Genomic DNA, 18,543 nt, shown 5'->3' on the forward strand with positions numbered 1-18,543 from the left:
TATTTTTTCTTTTTTTTCTTTTCCTTTTTTTAAACCCCCCCCCCCCCCGCACTACCGCCTAACTTATATTTTTCCCAGCACCCATGGTGTGTGTCTGCAGGTGTGAGACACAATGAAAGACACAAGGTGCACAAACCTTTATTCAATTTCCACCACCGGGAAGATAGGAAAACACCGAGTGGCCAGATACATCTGATTTTTTTTCCCAAAATGGAGTCTCAGGCAACAGCAGCAGTGGTGGAGGTCCTGGGGAGGGGCCCCAAGGCAAGTCCCAGGCAGCAGCAGTGAGGCAGGCCCTAAGCAGCAACAGGGGAGAGTCCTTGCACATGTGCACACACTGATCCAATCTCCAAAAGGGGGGAAAACACCCAAGTGGGCAGTGACAAGCACTGCCCTTCACATCCTTCACATCAAAGGGCAATGCTGTGTGAATCTCCTGTTTTTGTTTCTTTCTCTTTTTTTTTCTACTTTTTTTTTAACCCCCACACTACCGCCTAACTGCGGTAGTGCTTATTTTTCCCCAGCACCCATGGTGTGTGTCTGCAGGTGTGAGACACAGTGAAAGACACAAGGTGCACGAATCTTTATTTAATTTCCACCACCGGGAAGATAGGAAAAACACCGAGTGGCCAGATACATCTGTTTTTTTTTTCTGGGAGGGTAAATTTCCAGTTTTTTTTAGGGAAGGGGAGGGAGTCTCCTGCTTATTTCTTTTTTATATATTTTTTTAAATTTAACCCCCACACTACCGCCTAAGTGCGGTAGTGCTTATTTTTTCCCCAGCACCCATGGTGTGTGTGTGTGTGTAGGTGCGAGACACAGTGAAAGACACAAGGTGCACGAATCTTTATTCAATTTCCACCACCAGGAAGATAGGAAAACACCGAGTGGCCAGATACATCTGTTTTTTTTTTTCTTTTTTTTTTCTTTTTTTTTAGTTTTCTTTTTTTCACAAAGTGCACGAATCTTTATTCAATTTCCACCACCAGGAAGATAGGAAAGACACCGAGTGGCCAGATACATCTGTGTTTTTTTTTTTTTTTTGGTTTTCTTTTTTTCACAAAGTGCACGAATCTTTATTCAATTTCCACCACCAGGAAGATAGGAAAGACACCGAGTGGCCAGATACATCTGTTTTTATCTGTCAGCCAGGGCTGCCTGATTGGACCAGATTAACAGCACCAATCAGGGAAGTCATATTCTTATAAGGTCCACCTGGCTGACGAGGAGATAGTCTGGCTTTTTCTCTTATAGCTCCAGCTGGTGCGTTTTAGCACCAGGTCAGGTTTCCCTGACTCTGCCTTGGATATGGGCAGCACTTACCTCTTGCACCTAAAGCATCTCACAAGAAATTCATTCTTCTCTTCAGGCCACAAAGTAGCGACATCCACCATGTCGATCTCAGATTTCAAGGTTTCTTCATGCTTGACAGAGGGGACAAACCCATGGGTGCCCCCAGCATTTCTAACTGTTTTGAGGAGCCAGGCATATTTTGGTCCTGACCCATTTGCAAGGTTGCAGCTTTCATAGGGTCCACGTGCTTGTTCAGGACCCTTGCACCTACCTGAACTTTATACGTCACTAGACTTGACCTCTGTTTGACCTGACCTCTTACCCATGATTTTTACACCAAACTTCGTCCCCTAAAGTAAGCAGCTTCTCTCACTTGATTCAAGCATTGGTATTCCTGATGCTGTTTCACCCTCACCCTCCCAAGTCCAGGAAGATCATATTTAATCTAGTGTGAAGTCTTCTCCACATCAGTAACTCTGCTGGAGCAATCCCCAGAGTTCCATGAGAAGTAGTCCTATAATCAAATAAGAACCAGAACAGTTTGATATCTAGTGAAGCTGTAGACTGTTTCTTTAAGTCTGTCTTCAAATTTTGGGCTACCAGATCATTGGGCAATGGATGGTATAGATCTATCCTTGTATGTCAAATGCCATTTGACTTTAGGAAATATCCAAATTCCCTGCTGATAAACAATGACCCGTTACCTGTGACCATTGAAATAGCTCCACCAAGACTGGTATCCCATCATCAAGTCACCCTTTATGTAGAAGATCCTGATACTGATCCAGCTTTCTCAGTTTGCTGTCAGAGTGTCAGGATGTCTGACACTCCTATTTATCTTATTCTTTTTACAGTGAAAGACACAAAGTGCACGAATCTTTATTCAATTTCCACCACCAGGAAGATATGAAAAACACCCAAGTGGCCAGTGACAAGCACTGCCCTTCACATCAAAGGGCAATGCTGACACTCCTATTTATTTATTTTTTTTTTCTTTTTTCTTTTTTTTTTCTTTGTTTTTTTTTCTTTTTTCTCTTTTTTTTAAATTAACCCCCACACTACCGCCTAAGTGCGGTAGTGCTTATTTTTTTCCCCAGCACCCATGGTGTGTGTGTGCAGGTGTGAGACACAGTGAAAGACACAAAGTGTACGAATCTTTATTCAATTTCCACCACCAGGAAGATATGAAAAACACCCAAGTGGCCAGTGACAAGCACTGCCCTTCAAACCACAGGGCAATGCTGACACTCCTATTTATATCTGTCAGCCAAGGCTCCCTGATTGGACCAGATGAACAGCCCCAATCAGGGCTCATATTTTATGAGGTGCACCTGCCTGACCTTGTTATAGTCATTACAGGCCATTACTTCATTGTATTGGATTTGTCTGTTTCTTATGTCCATGAAATACCTGGCTAGTTTTACACATTGCTGGCTATGTGTCAGTGTTGTAGCTATCCGAGAACAGCTTGGCTAAGGGAGCAGCAATTCCTGGAGCAGACGTCTGCAGGCCTATTGTCAGAATGCTATCAGAGCTAATGGTCTTTATAGTGTCCAGGTATCGTGATACCACATGGAGTAAATTGAATTTGCTGAAAACTAGCATCTTTGGATGTGTATGGAAGAGACTGAAATGGATCATTCACACAGCACTTCTGGCTGACGATAATGTTGCAAATGCTTCAACATTATTTTTTGCATTGATTGGCTGGGCTCCCCCACCATCATTGAGCATGGAGATATTTGTGGAGGTTATTGAATCACTTTGTCTTCTCTCTCTCACTTGCTGCTAGTGCCATTTGGCATGCACAGATTCCAGTGTTGCAATCTTCACCAAGCTGCTAGCTCAATTTTCGGTATGCTTTAGTGCTGCTCCTGGCTTGCCCTCCTGTAGTTTTCATTGAACCAGAGTTGATCCCTGGTTATGTAGAGTATATGATTATGCCAGGTCATAAGGTTGCAGGTTGTGTTGATACAACACTGCTATTGATGATGGCCCACAATGCCTCATGGATGCTCAGTGTTGAGTTTCTCAGTCTGTTTGAAATCTATCCCATTTAGCGTGCAGATAGTGCCACACCATAAGATGGATGGTATTCTCTGTGTAAAGATGGGAAGTCATCTCCCCAAAGACTGTGAGATAGTCATAATCATAGAGATGTACAGCACGGAAACACGGTCCAACTCGTCCATGCCGACCAGATATCCCAATCCAGTCAGTCCCACCTGCCAGCACCTGGGCAATATCGCTCCAAATCCTTCCTATTCATGTACCCATCCAGATGCCTTTTAAATGTTGCAATTGTACTAGCCTCCACCACTTCCTCTGATAGCTCATTCCATACACGTACCACCCTCTGAGTGAAAACATTACCTCTTAGATCTCTTTTATATCTTTCCCTTCTCACCCTAAACCTATGCACTCTTGTTCTGGACTCCCCAACCCCAGGGAAAAGACTTTGTCTATTTATCCTATCCATGCCCCTCATGATTTTGTAAACCTCTATAAGGTCACCCCTCAGCCTCCGATGCTCCAGGGAAAACAGCCCCAGCCTATTCAGCCTCTCCCTATAGCTTGAATCCTCAAACCCTAACAACATCCTTGTAAATCTTTTCTGAACCCTTTCAAGTTTCACAACATCTTTCCGATAGGAAGGAGACCAGAATTGCACGCAATATTCCAACAGTGGCCTAACCAATGCTCTGTACAGCCCCAACATGACCTCCCAACTCATACTCTGACCAATAAAAGAAAGCATACCAAACGCCTTCTTCACTATCCTATCTGCCTACGACTCCACTTTCGAGGAGCTGTGAACCTGCAAGGTCTCTTTGTTCAGCAACACTCTGTAGGACCTTACCATTAAGTGTATAAGTCCTGCCAAGATTTGCTTTCCCAAATTGCAACACTTCACATTTAACTAAATTAAACTCCATATGCCACTTCTCAGCCCATTGGCCCTTCTGATCAAGATCCTGTTGTAATCTGAGGCAACCTTCTTCGCTGTCCATTACACCTCCAATTTTGGTGTCATCTGCAAACTTACTAACTGTACCTTTTATGCTCCCATCCAAATCGTTTATATAAATTATGAAACATAGTGGACACAGCACTGATCCTTGTGGCACTCCACTGGTCACAGGCCTCCAGTCTGAAAAACAACCCTCCATCACCACCCTCTGTCTTCTGCCTTTGAGCCAGTTCTGTATCCAAATGGCTAGTTCTCCTTGTATTCCATGAGATCTAACCTTGCTTACCAGTCTCCCATGGGATACCTTGTCAAATGCCTTACTGAAGTCCATATAGATCACATCTACTACTCTGCCCTCATCAGTCTTCTTTGTTGCTTCTTCAAAAAACTCAATCAAGTTGGTGAGACATGATTTCCCACGCATAAAGCCATGTTGACTATTCCTGATCAGTCCTTGCCTTTCCAAATACATGTACATCCTGTTCCTCAGGATACCCTCCAACAATTTGCCCACCACCGAAGTCAGGCTCACTGTTCTCTCGTTCCCTGGCTTGTCCTTACCACCTTTCTTAAATAGTGGCACCACGTTAGCCAACCTCCAGTCTTCCGGCATCTCACCTGTAACTATTGATGATACAAATATATCAGTAAGAGACTCAGCAATCACTTACCTAGCTTCCCACAGAGTTCTAGGTTATTTCTGGGGATTTATCCACGTTTATGCATTTCAAGACATCCAGCTTCCTTCTCTGTAATCTGGACATTTTTCAAGATGTCACCACCTATTTCCCTACATTCTATATCTTCCATGTCCTTTTTCACAGTAAATACTGATGCAAAATACTCGTTTAGTATCTGCCCCATCTCCAGCAGCTTCACACAAAGGCAGCGTTGCTGATCTTTGAGGGACCCTATTCTCTCCCTAGTTACCCTTTTGTCCTTTAATGTATTTGTAAAAACCCTTTGGATTCTCCTTAATCTACTTGTCAAAGCTATCTCATGTCCCCTTTTTGCCATCCTGATTTCTCTCTTAAGTATACTTCTACTGCCTTTATAGTTTTCTAAGGATTCACTCGATCTATACCTGACATATGCTTCCTTCTTTTTCTTAACCAAACCCTCAATTTCTTTAGTCATCAAGCATTCCCTTTCACCCTGACAGGAATATACTTTCTCTGGAGTCTCGTTATCTCATTTCTGAAGGCTTCCCATTTTCCCATCGTCCTTTTATCTGTGCCCAAATAGCTTTTGAAAGTTCTTGCCTAATACCATCAAAATTGGCCTTCCTCCAATTTAGAACTTCAACTTTTAGATCTGGTCTATCCTTTTCCATCACTATCTTAAATCTAATAGAATTATGGTCGCTGGCCCCAAAGTGCTCCCCCACTGACACCTCAGTCACCTGCCCTGCCTTATTTCCCAAGAGTATGTCAAGTTTTGCAACTTCTCTAGTGGGATGGTCAGTTCTACCACTATTGTCATGGACAAATACATCTGGGATAGACAGACTGGTGAGGAGGAGATCAAAACTGCTTTACCTTCTAGCTAATTAATTTACCAGCTACCACAGACTCAGCTTTGTCCTTTAAAACTTGGCCAATTCAATCAGGAGTGATGTTGCTGAGACCCACTCTTAGTAATGGATGATGAAATCCCCCACCCAGAATACATTCTGTACCCTTGCTGCTTTGAGTGCTTCCTCCAAGTAGTGCTCAACATAGAGGAGCATTTGTTCATCACCTGAGTGGTGGGTTTGTCCTATGTGTGGTATTTGGTAGGAGGTTTCCTTGTCTGTGTTTGAGATAGTGCCATGAGACATCATGGGGTCCAGTGTCTATGTCAATGGAAACTCCCTCCCGCCAGTATAACACTGTTCTGTCACCTCCTTTGGTGGCAGTGATGTATCTGGGATGTATCCTGAGAGGTATGATTGTGTGTGTGTGACTGTCAGGCTGTTGCTTGACTAGTCCATGCAGCATGTTTCCCAATTTTGGCATTATCTTACCAATGTTAGTAAAGAGGACATTCCAGATTCATTGGGGCTTAGTTTGCTTTGCATTGTTTTTCTGTTCCCTAGGCCAATAATATGTGGTCTGTGCTGTTTTATTTCTGTTGTATAAGTTTTGATTTGGTACTTGGTCGGCTGTTTCAGAGTCATCAACATTGCTGTTGGTCTGGAGTCCCATATAAGCAAGACTAGATAAAAGAATTTTCTTCCCTAAAGGTCATTCATGAACCAGATGGATTTTTAAGACAATCTACAATGATTTCTCATCATCATTAGACTTTTAAATCCAGATCTTTAAGAAAATTCACGCAGCTCCCCAGAAAATGTAAAAGTTCAATAGAATCTTTGAAAAAAATTATTGTTACTGATGCACATTTTTAGAAGAAACAATATTCCTATTTATTTTTGTTTAACTAAACACTGTTTACAATATTAAATGTGTTATTATACAAACATAAGTTGTTGATATTGTGCAGTATTATTATTGGTGCACAACATGATGAAAACTGTGCCTTCCTGCTAAAGATTGATGATTTTTTTTATGTTTTGCAAATAGGTAAATGGGAATGCCCGTGGCATCAGTGTGATGTGTGTGGAAAAGAGGCAGTCTCTTTCTGTGAACTGTGCCCCAGTTCTTTCTGCATGGACCATAGGGATGGAGCTCTCTTCATCTCCAAACTTGATGGCCGACTTAGCTGTAATGAACATGATCCATGTGGCCCTGTTCCTTTGGAACCTGGAGAAATAAGAGAGATTATGCCACCACCCAGCAAACATGTATTACAGACCTTGCAACCATCAGATTCCACACACATTCGATGAATGGAGTGTCCGTTTATGGTGTGCCTCTGACAGGAGCTTTATTAAGAAAAGTGAAAAGCTGCCTTCCTTTCAGTAGAAGACAGATATTCAAACTGAATGTGAGTGTGCGTGTGTGTCTGTGTATACATATGGGTGGAGTCAACTTAGTTCACAAATGCAAGGTGCATAATTTCCAGTAACCAGTAGGTTATTCATATTGAGTAAAATGAACTTGAACATGTAAAAAATTGAACCATGTGCTCCTGTTCTCAATATCTTTAGCACAATTATACATGGATTTATACCTGAGGCATACAACTGGCATGCTCAGGTCCACACAGGAATTCCAGTTAAGTCTACTGCAAGGCCAGTTATTTTCAGACCTCAACGAGCTTAGTTATGTGTAGGTTTTTTAATGTGATGTACAATGAAGCTCACATAACACCGGATTAGAAACTTCATCTGGCATGTTTCTGACATTGAACGCTCAGTCTAATTCCACACCTAGAAGTAGGAGATCACTGAAAGGAGTAGTTGCTATTTGCTATAATGAATGCATCTTGTTGGCTTGTAAGTTCAGTTAATTGAGTAAGTCTTCTTCCAAGCACTTGTTCAACAATAACCGAATAGTGAGCCTTCATTAAAATTGATAAATGAACATTAATATTTACTACGATTCAGAATGATTGGCAAGAAGTATATGGTATGATGTGCTGGAACATTGTCATTTTACCTCCAGAATGTGAGTTCATATATAATCCAGCTAGAAGAAATGAAGGTTTATCTATATGTTACATGGAATAAAGCTTTATTAGAGCATTATACAACCCCTTCAGTACCTGGTCTTGAAACTAGCTCAGACACAGGGAGCAAAGATCTGAATCAAACAAAGTGTGTTTAAGCATAAAGGTGCAAATCAAGACCAGAATGAAATTGCCTTTGAATTCAGCACTAATTCTTCATCATAGAACTCGTGGCAAATGGAGCTGTAACACTGGCACACTACTTTGCCATACCTAACCTAGGTGTGGATGAGGCACAACAAAAGATGTGATTGCAGTTGCTGTTGGGCCTCGGTCAAAAGGGCACATATTTCCAAAATATAAGTTCACTCCGGAGAATTTTTTTTTAACTGTTGCTGGAAAGTTAATTGAGCTACTGCATGCTGACAAAACCACAGCCTTGGTGATCAAATGACATGGTTTATCTACTGAAGTGTATTTATTTCACCCTCAATGTTTGGTGTGTTTTGCTGAGTTGACCTCACTCAGCCTGCTTCAGTCAAACTAGCCAGTTGTTGGTAAAAGCACATGCCACTTAACTAAACAATTTTGCTGTCAGTATTTTTTTCAATATTGTCAGTGCTTTTTAATGCAATAACATGCAATTCCTTTGTTATTTGTTTTCCATCTATTTTATTTTCAGTTTTACTTGAATCATTTCAACTCTGACATGTTCACAATGGTCCAGCATTTTAAGAAACTAAATTTTATTGGTGGCTGCAATCTGTTCACTAGCTCCACTTTCTGGACAAAGGTCAAACAAACACGAGAAAGTAAGGAAATGTTATCCTTCAACATTCAGAGAACGTGTTTGCAGTGGAAAATTAGAAAAAGAAGGAAATCAAAGTTCCATAGTCAATCATTCAGTTTGTTGGTCCACCAAGCCTTTCTGAATGAACTTGAATCTTTTTAACTCAATGCAAGATCTTTCCATTTGGAAATAAGTGTTTTTAGATTTTTTAAATCATAAATCACCAGCCCTTTTTGCAACATTTCTTAAATCCTGCAATAATGTTTATCCTGATGAGATTTCAGCAGTCCCTGTTGAGGATGGGTGAATGAATAGAGGAGCATGATTATATTAAACACCCCATTAGTTTTATTATTCTTATGAATAATTTTACTGGGTGTAATCTCTGGATATTACAGACACAATCCCTCTAGGATTCAGTAATTTCCCGATTGATTGTTAATGTTAACATCACAGATTCAAATTAACTATTTGAGTGTACTGGGTTAGATACTTTGAAATCAAGGTTCAGATGTAACCTAGAGTGATGGGGGTGAAAGTTGTCTCTGTCAGTTGATGATAAATCATGGAATGAGTTTGGGCAGTCTAATTTCAGTTGTTGGTGGCTACACAACATTGCCCCTAATTCTGTGCTAATTTGCAGTGTTATTCAAGGCTAAAGGATAGCAAAAGATAGCAAAATGTTACACTGGTGAAGTACATTTTGAGTGGTGGCTGCAGTGTATCAGACATAGCAACAGTAACTTCAGTCTTCACCTTATCATGCAATACATGACATGGAACTGGTTCTAATAATGGGAAGTATTTCATTCCTCAGCACTAACTTCCCATTTGTTGTCAAATGCAACAGAAGATAGCATTCAAACATAGCTCTATGCTCACCTTTTCAGTGAAACTCTAGTTTAAAAAGTAGCATTCACTTCTCAGTGCAACAGCCATTGGAATTTGTATTATCCCACCTACCTGCATCCTTTAAGATCAGTTGGGCATAATATTGAATGATTCCTGCTAGAAGGATGTTCAATTAACTAAAATGGATTAAAATCTATTCTACAAGTCATTGGCTTGCATTGATGTTTGGTATTCTAGTATGTGCCAGATTTTGTAACTTTTCTACTATTGCATTGGATGTATTTACACTAGCATTGTGATAATAGTGGACCTATTCACAAAATAGTAGTGATGCAAATGCACTTGCATCAAAGATATTCATTCGAGAATAATAAATTTTTAAAAAATTTAACGTGTGCTAGTTGTTGCATCCAGTTCAAGTTGGAGATATACTATGGTTCTAAAGTTCAGGTAGTGTGCAGTTCTTAACATGTCTCTGCAGTGGTACACTATATTTTCTTCTTTATCTGCCCTTTATTCTCATTACAAATGAGTCAGCTACATATTCCATGATTCTACTGCCAACAGCAAACTCCTAAACTCTTGGACAAAGCACATTGCTCACAGAGGAAACAATGGGGCAAAATTATTTTATTGTTAATAGCTAACCCAAACAGTAGCTATGACAAGAATGGTGATGCCAATCATGAGTCTAATTGACAGATTCAGTCAGCTAACCACAGGTTTGTGAAGACAATAGTCTATTATACTACTCTCTCATCACACATACTTAGCATCTGTCATCAAAATAGAATTGCTGCTCCCCAGATAAGTCAGTTGATTAAAGAGCAAGTGGTTGAACCATAATTATCAAGAAGGTCTCTGTTTTGAATTCTGGCCTGTGCCAATCAGTTGATTGTAATGGCAAAGTGATAGTGTACCATTTTTCTGAAGCATTTCACCAGATGGCAATTTTTGATAGACATGAAAGAGTTCTTTCTGAAGGTACTCATATGTGTACAAATGAATGAATGCATCAGTGTCGAAGTTAACTGTAGTTGAATACCTAAGCCACTGACATCATCTTGGATCATTTGAGCAAAGTATTATGGGTACTAGTGCCTATGGATGAAATAAAACTGGAATAAAAAGAATAAGAAAATGCATTTTTATATGCCATAAATGTAGGAAAAGTACTTACAGCGTGGAGTACTTTACTTGACTCTTGATATTATGCAGTCACAAACCCGGATTGGAAAGAATGCTAATCAAAATGATCGCGTGATGTATTTGTTCTATAATCTTAAACGCAGTTGTGGAATTACACTTAGTGATGAGCAGATGTAGCACTCTAAAGCTAGTACTTTGGTTTCATCCTATTTTATTCCTGACCTTCTGTCTAGAATTAAGAGTTTGGCATCCACTGTTGTATCTGATTCTTATATGTTATAGTATGGCTGATTGGAGATCCAAGTAGCTATATTGATATTGCCATTGATATTCTTATGTTCTTTTCATTTTAAATGAGTGTGTGTGTATTTCTAAGTAGTTGGAACAGATCTCTAAGACCTGGATAACAACACAAAAATGAAATGCATATCAAAGGAAAGTAGATAGAGGACACACAAGACATTCTGTGTTCATTCTACATAATTGTCTTAAATTTCAACCTTTTAATGGCCAAGCAAATTTGGTACAGTTCTTATTGGTAATTTGGGCAATATTTACAAACTTACGTTTAATGTAAATTGGAAATCCCTCTTTCATTTTAACAAACGTTTGACAGCAGCCTTAATACTGATATTGCAGGACTCCTTTTGGTCTTTTTATTATCATATTGTCAATTGTGAAATTACTTAAGTTATGATCTTACCTATTTGTTGGAATCCTAACAAAGATATTGAAATTTGATGTCTTGTAGTTTCACTTGATTGTTGTCCTGAATCAGACAACTCTCTGTTTCTATTCATGAAGACAACTTAAACTGAGTGCTAAAACATTCATGCCTTTGGTAGCATTCCCAGTTACGCACACATGTTGAGCCTTCATGTTGGATTTGGATCATGAATTAATTATCTTTATATAGATGTCTTAAATTAAGTTTATTCAGGTAAATATTAAAAGAAAATTGACTAGCTGCAAGGGAAGACAGGTAAGAATTATTGTAATTTGAATTAAATATTCAAAGCAAGGACACAAACACTATGTTGCAATCAATTTGCTGTTCTTACAGATAAGATTATGGGTATTTGACAGAATATTAAATACATTTATGGTTAGTCCATGTTAGTGTATTATGCAGAAGCTAAGGATCTTTTTCATTGTGTACTTAGATCCTTAAAAGTAGTACTGATATATTGCAGAACAGTACTGTCGTTGGACAATAAATAAAAATATTTACAATGGAAAAGGTTATAACAGTCAAACATCCCCTATTTGATCCTCTACACTGAGTAATTTGAATGCAGCCAAGGCTGGAGATGGAGTGCTGTACCTGTAACTAAAATAGGTGTCCTTGGCCCAGGGAGAACTTAGCTTTCTTCACAATCTAGGCTTTCTTCACAATCTAGTAATCTGAGTTATCTGTGAGACTGACTTAAGATTTGATTGGAGCACCCTATATGGTTAAATAAACTCTGTACTCAACAAAACAAAAACAATTTGCAAATACTAGATGTTTGAAATAAAAACAAACACTTGAACTATCCAGCAGGTCAGACAACATCTGTGGAGAGAACTAGAATCAGTTTTCAGATCACAATGACATTCCTTCAGAGCTCAAATGCAAGAATTCTTATAAATTCTTATAAAAATTCTTATAAATTATGATCTGAAACATTAACTCTGTTTCTTTTCACAGATGCTATCTGGCCTACCAAGTATTTTTAGCATTTTCTGTTTGATATCAGTACTTGCGGTCTAGAAGGACAATTAAGGAATGACCTTTGGCCGTGGTATAGGACAGTTATCTGTGAACTATGCTCAAGCTAAAGCTATTGACTTCAAGCAAAGAAGAGAAAATTAAAAGTTCGACTAAGCTGCAACGCTAATTTACGTTTCTCTCTGCACATGCTGCCCGACCTGCTGAGTGTCCCCTGAACTATATTTCTAATTTCAGGCTTCCATTACCTGTAGTTTTGCTTCTTATTTCACTTTTTTTTGTCTAGCAATACATCCTCTTTAGGATTTATTCTGAGACATCATTATAAATTTATTCCTATTCTTACTGAGTGTTCCTTATGTGTTCAGTCACCCTCTGTAACTTCACATTTTCCCTCATTTTCTCCAGATTTATCTCTTACTCCTTGATTGGTACAATAATAACCCATTTCTTATCATGCATTCATTCTGCAATTATTCAACTTGAGAATTAATAAGATCAATTTCTGAGAACATTTGAAGCTAAGTCACAGAGGAGCCTATTCCCAACCTTATACACATAGCAAGGATTGCTACATAACAATTAAGAGTGAAGACTTTGGATTATGTTTCCAACTCAGAGAGAGGAAGTATTTTTGAGGCATCTGAGGCTATAATAGAAAGTTGTAAAAATGTAATTTACATCTCTTTAGGGCACTGAACTAATTTTAACTCAAACCACTGTCTGATCCTTTGGATAAGCACTGACAAAAAATTAAATTTTTGTCCTACATGTTCTATTTTTCCTCAAAATATTGAGTGAAAAAACGCAAATTGTTACCATCATTGCCAATTTCGCTTAAAATTATCTTTTAAAAAGTAGTTACTGACATACACATTTGAAAAAACAAACTGCAATTTTCTTTCAGATTTGAGCATGAGAGCTATTGTTTCTATTATGTTTTGATTAAGTGCAGGCATGTTTAAAATTCAAAATTGTAATTAGACAATAATGCTGCTAATGATAATTCTGTATCCTCAAAATAATAATCTGAGATGGTGTTGGCTCTCGTGAGGATAGTTTATTGTGCTGTCATAAAGAAGGCATGTTTAAAAAGATAACTGTTTATGGTAATTGCCTAAAATTTCCCTTATATGCAATAGTAAGGAATCTATAAACATTTAGTGTTTTGGTAAGGACTGGTGTACCAAAATATGGTTATGGAACTGATGTTAGTCCTTTTGAACAAACCATTAGAAGATACAGTATATCAGTCATTACAGTATCAGGATATCTACTGCACTTGGATATTATTGTTTATTCAACTTTTTATAACATGGAAGTAAAATTTAGATTAATCAGAACACAATCTGAAATTCTCAATGTAGTTTCCAATCAAGAGGCTTCAGCCTTTTTGAACCTGTCTTTTCAGTATACTAATGGTACCTTAAAATAATGACTTCTAGCTTATTCTTAACCGTGACAGAGTTCAGAGTTCAGCCACAGCTAGTGACAGCCTCTTCTAAGATGATTCAGGAACAATGATGGAATTTGGTAATTATATTCTGACTAACATTAAGCAAGAATAGATTAAATATACGAACAAAGTGAGAGAACCTCTGTCAAGTAGTATTTTCTCAGCAATAAACTGCTCACGATGTGCTTTCTGAATTCTCAAGGTGACTCAGCTCCTGACCTTTTTACATCCTCTGTCCAAAATGGATAAAAGAGCTGAACTCAAAACTGAGTTGAGTGTAACTGCTGTTTACATAAAGCCAGAAGTCGACTAAGTGTGGCATGATGGAACCCAAGGAAAACTGAGATTACTGGGAACTGGGTGGAGAAACTCTCCAGTGGTTGTGGATATGCCTAACACAAAGGAAGATGATTATGGTCGTTGGAAGTACCTCATTTCAGTCCCAGGGCATCACTGCAGAAATTAGGCATGCCCACATTCTTTTAACACATTTTCAAAAGGTATCAATTAGAGATTCTAACACGAATCGACTTAGCTTGTCTGGTAGCATCTGTGAAGAGAGAAACAAGAGTTAACATTTTGAGTCACATATGACGACTTCAGAATTCAATGCATTGTCCTTGTTCTCCCAGCATCCAATATGATCACAAGCTTTTCTAAAGAAATTACTTGTACTTTGATCATTCCAATTTGAACTGAAGTTAGTTTGGAATATGAACAAAAGTACTATTTAAAATCACATGAAACGATTTGAGATTTTCCTGTTTCCATGAGTGCCAAGCACTTGTTAACGGAAAGTTTACCATACTGCTTTACAGAGTGAATGGAAGCAAAAGCTTCCCATGGAACAGTAGATATTGTCATGGCTAAACAAACTAGATTATTATTAAAATGCTGTCTTCTGCAGATGGCCTGCAAAAGATACTGTCAAATGGCACAACTATGAGTTAGTCACAATCCAGTTAAAAACATTTCCAGACAGACCATCTGTGACTTTCTTACATACTTATCATTAATGTATTATGTATTCCTTAATTCAAAGGATGATATTTATTTGGGTATTAAATCGAAAACTTAGTATTTAACAAATTAACTATCATCTATTAAAAATGCAAAGTTGGAAATATCTGCAGTAGCAAATTGTCCTATTTTTCTGAAGTGTTTTAAAATTCTAAATTTAGCAGAGACATTCTTTGGCCACACGATTTACACTGCAGTGGTATTGCAAGTACAATTTCAGTTACACCTATTTTTAGAAACGTGCAGAATCAGCAGCAGGGGATTATATTTATTGGGTCCTAATTGTCCTATAAACAATGAAAGCAGGGTTTTGAACGTGCTCACTTTAACCTATGTGATAGTAACTATTGTTAAAATGCTGATTGAAGTTTAACACAAGCTACCTAGTCAGCTTCACACTAACCTGAAACTTTATCCAGTTTGTTTGCAGTGGTTGCAATTATACATGGTCTATGTGAAGCCAGAGTTGCATGTTACCACTTTCTTATGGTAGTCATCCATCTGAAGCCAAATTTTAAACTTGCATCTGTTTTGTTGCAGTTGTACAACATATTTTTCATTGTTAAAGTTGTTCACCAAAATGCATGCAAAATAAGCAACCGATCTCTCCAGCAAGAATAAATCAGGGAGCAAAGCTGTGGCGGATCCCATTTGAGTTGATCCCGTTTTCCCAGAATAGATTCTGCAATAATGATTCACTTTAGTGTATATCACAGATGGTAAAATTGTACATATATTGAAGTATGATTATTTGTGAAGACTTAAACATTTTCTGATTCTGATGTGCTACTGCTTAACTTGCAGTAAATTGAAAACAATATAGTAAATCTTTTGCAGCAAACACAGAATGCTGGAGTAACTGAACAGGTTTGGCAGCATCTGTGGAGAGAAATAGTTATGTTTTGAAACTGGTGTGACTCAGAACTGTAAATCTTTTATTGGCTCATTATCAGTTGTAGGGTGTTTTCCCCAACTACTCAAAGAAGTCTGCCCTACTGACAACTGTGAATATACTGAAACTTGACTTCATTTTTAAAATGATTGCAACTAGCCTTGGAAGAGAAATAACAAAATTTCTTGCTTCTGATCGCTATCCAATAACTCATGCTGGAAAGTGTGTGTGAGAGAGTATGTGCATGTTTGTGTGTATGTATGTGATATATATGTATACAGAATGTATGTTTATATATGTGCATAGTTTTAAGATTGAAGAATGACCACTTGGACAAGGTGTTAAAGTTTGGTCATTACCCATAGCTCATATTTAAGCAGACATCAGCAGCATCAAGAAAAGAATGGAGAGAATATGCATTTAGCTAATAGTTGAAGTTGTGTGCAGTTGACAGAAGGAAGCTTTCTTGTAAGCATCCCATTGATCTTTTACTCAGCAGAAGCTGTGACCAAGAGTAAGTTGCCTCACTTCCTTTTACGGATCTGGATTTTACTAGGTAACTGTTTATTGTATATGTATGTTTTACACTGCAGATTACCAGACACACAATAACAAAATTCAGTGAAACATGGAAAGCTGCTTTTTTAAAAGTTCTGTCATAAACCTTTCTCATAATCAGAAGAAGCTAATCAGTATTTTTGGAACTTCTCCCTAATTTTTGTGTAAAAATAGAGTTGATGAAGAACTTCCTGCCTTTCATTAGAACTGATGCCTGTGACAAGTCTTGAGTTGTGCCTTCTTGGTAGCTGCTATCTGAATATCTCAAAGCAATATTTGCAACTTTATAAGTGAAGATGTACTCTTGTACCCAAGACCCCACTGAAGATTGATTGCATATTGCCATAGAAATAGTTAACACTTTTACAAACAATTTGATTTTTTCCTTAATTAAAAGTATTTTGATGCATTAGATACACTGTGATGGAAGACTAGTGCAGGAAATGTACCATGAACAAAGTATTATCTTTATTGAGCTGCAGTGTATTAGTCATTCACTTTCATTACAGTCCAGAATCATTAAACACTGGGGGGGGGGGGGGGGGGGTGCGGTTAGAGAGTGCAATTTGAGGAAAATGGAAGGACATTCCTTTAAGAATTAAGATTTGTCATAGTGTATAAATCAATAACACATGCTGTTAGGAATATCCCCATTAACTACAAAATAACACTGGATTAGAAGTGCTGAATAGAGTGAAAAAGGCAATTTGATGCTCCAACTACTGCCTGTCAGAATGCAGTGTTTTATGAACTATATTGTCTACGCAACTTGCTCAATAGCTATTGTTTGGGCTGTACAATAATCAATGCTCAGTATACGTTTTAATTGTTGCTTTATTGTGACTGTATGGCTTTGTAGTCAAGTTTTACAATCTGCCTTTAAGGCCTGTTTTAAAGGCCAAAACATTTCTGGTGGGCAGGGCATTATTTTTTAATGATTTGTTCTTGCAGCTGTCTACCAGAAAAATATTAAACCAAATCATGTTCCATAGTGAGGGATGTGTTCAGTGGTTAAATAACTGTTCATAAGCAAGGCTGTCCTGTGAAGCAAGACCAAAATAACGTAGATCTTCTGTATTTGTACATGGTGAAAAGAAGTCAGAGAATAAAGGTTACGTTTACTGAAACTTAAAAGGTTTGTTGCAGTTTGCTATCTATGGTTGTGAATTAACTTTTTTACACTATTGATTTTAGAGTCATAAATCAAAGTATAACACACTTCTCAAATTTGGTACTATCACTTTGCTGGAATCATATCACCCAAAAGTATAACTTCCCTTTGCTGCTTATCATTTGTAATATAGCTACTGTATTTTATGCAGCATGGTTTTCCATTTGGGGTGACACGGTGGCTCAGTGGTTAGCACTGCAGCCTCACAGCGCCAGGAAACCGGGTTCGATTCCAGCCTCAGGTGACTATCTGTGTGGAGTTTGCACATTCTCCCCATGTCTGCGTGAGTTTCCTCCGGGTGCTCCAGTTTTCTCCCACAGTCCAAAGTTGTGCAGGTCAGGTGAATTGGGAGAAAGTGAGGACTGCAGATGCTGGACATGGGAGTAGAGAGTGTGGTGCTGGAAAAGCACAGCAAGTCAGGCAGTATCTGAGAAGCAGGAAAATCGATCTTTCAGGTGTAAGTCCTTCATCAGGTTAGGTGAATTGGCCATGCTAAATTGCCCATAGTGTTCAGGGGTGTGTGGGTAGATGAATTAGTCAGGAGTAAATGTAGGGGAATGGGTCTGGGTGGGATACTCTTCAGAGGGTTGGTGTGGACTTGTTGGGCTGAATGGCCTGTTTCTGCACTGTAGGGATTCAATAAAGAAAAAAAAAATCTGTACCAAAACTAAAGAGACAAGGAGTACAAAAATAACAAAACTATATAAAGTGTTTAATAAAATTGATCATTTAACTTATAATTTATGGGAACACACTTGAAATATTGCACACATACTTCGGATGCTTAGGAACAGTGTTTATCCCTGTTCTGTGAGGATATGGGTGAGCTGTGACCAAATTCTATCTGTGCCTCATATCTCTTAATCTTTTTAGATAACAAAGATCTATCAATCTCAGATTTAAATGTATTATTTGATCCAGTATTAATTGCTGTTTATGGAAGAAGGTTTCTCTAACTTCATTCCTGGAAGTCCTACATCCCTTGTCCTTAGACTCCCTAATTAAGATCTATCAGTTTTCCTTGATATGACAAAAACTTTGATTATATCAACCCCTTAACATTCTAAACTCTTGTGAGCATAACTTCTGTTTGTGTAAACATCTCTCTTCATAATTTAACCCTTGCAA

The 18,543-nt window shown here is 38.3% G+C and overlaps 1 protein-coding gene across 4 annotated transcripts in view; it reads left to right on the plus strand.

The window, feature by feature from the left end:
* Positions 1-17,378, plus strand: part of nsd1a (nuclear receptor binding SET domain protein 1a) — a 238,012-nt gene extending 220,634 nt beyond the window's left edge. For all 4 annotated transcript variants that reach the window (XM_072591225.1, XM_072591226.1, XM_072591224.1 and 1 more), the window contains exon 24: positions 6,829-17,378. In XM_072591225.1, the coding sequence (XP_072447326.1) occupies positions 6,829-7,094 (266 nt within the window). In that variant the 3' untranslated portion in view covers positions 7,095-17,378. The remainder of the gene's footprint in view (positions 1-6,828) is intronic.
* Positions 17,379-18,543: the final 1,165 nt, after the last annotated feature.

Source organism: Chiloscyllium punctatum, chromosome 20, assembly GCF_047496795.1.
Source record: "Chiloscyllium punctatum isolate Juve2018m chromosome 20, sChiPun1.3, whole genome shotgun sequence".
Taxonomy (NCBI): Eukaryota; Metazoa; Chordata; class Chondrichthyes; order Orectolobiformes; family Hemiscylliidae; genus Chiloscyllium; species Chiloscyllium punctatum.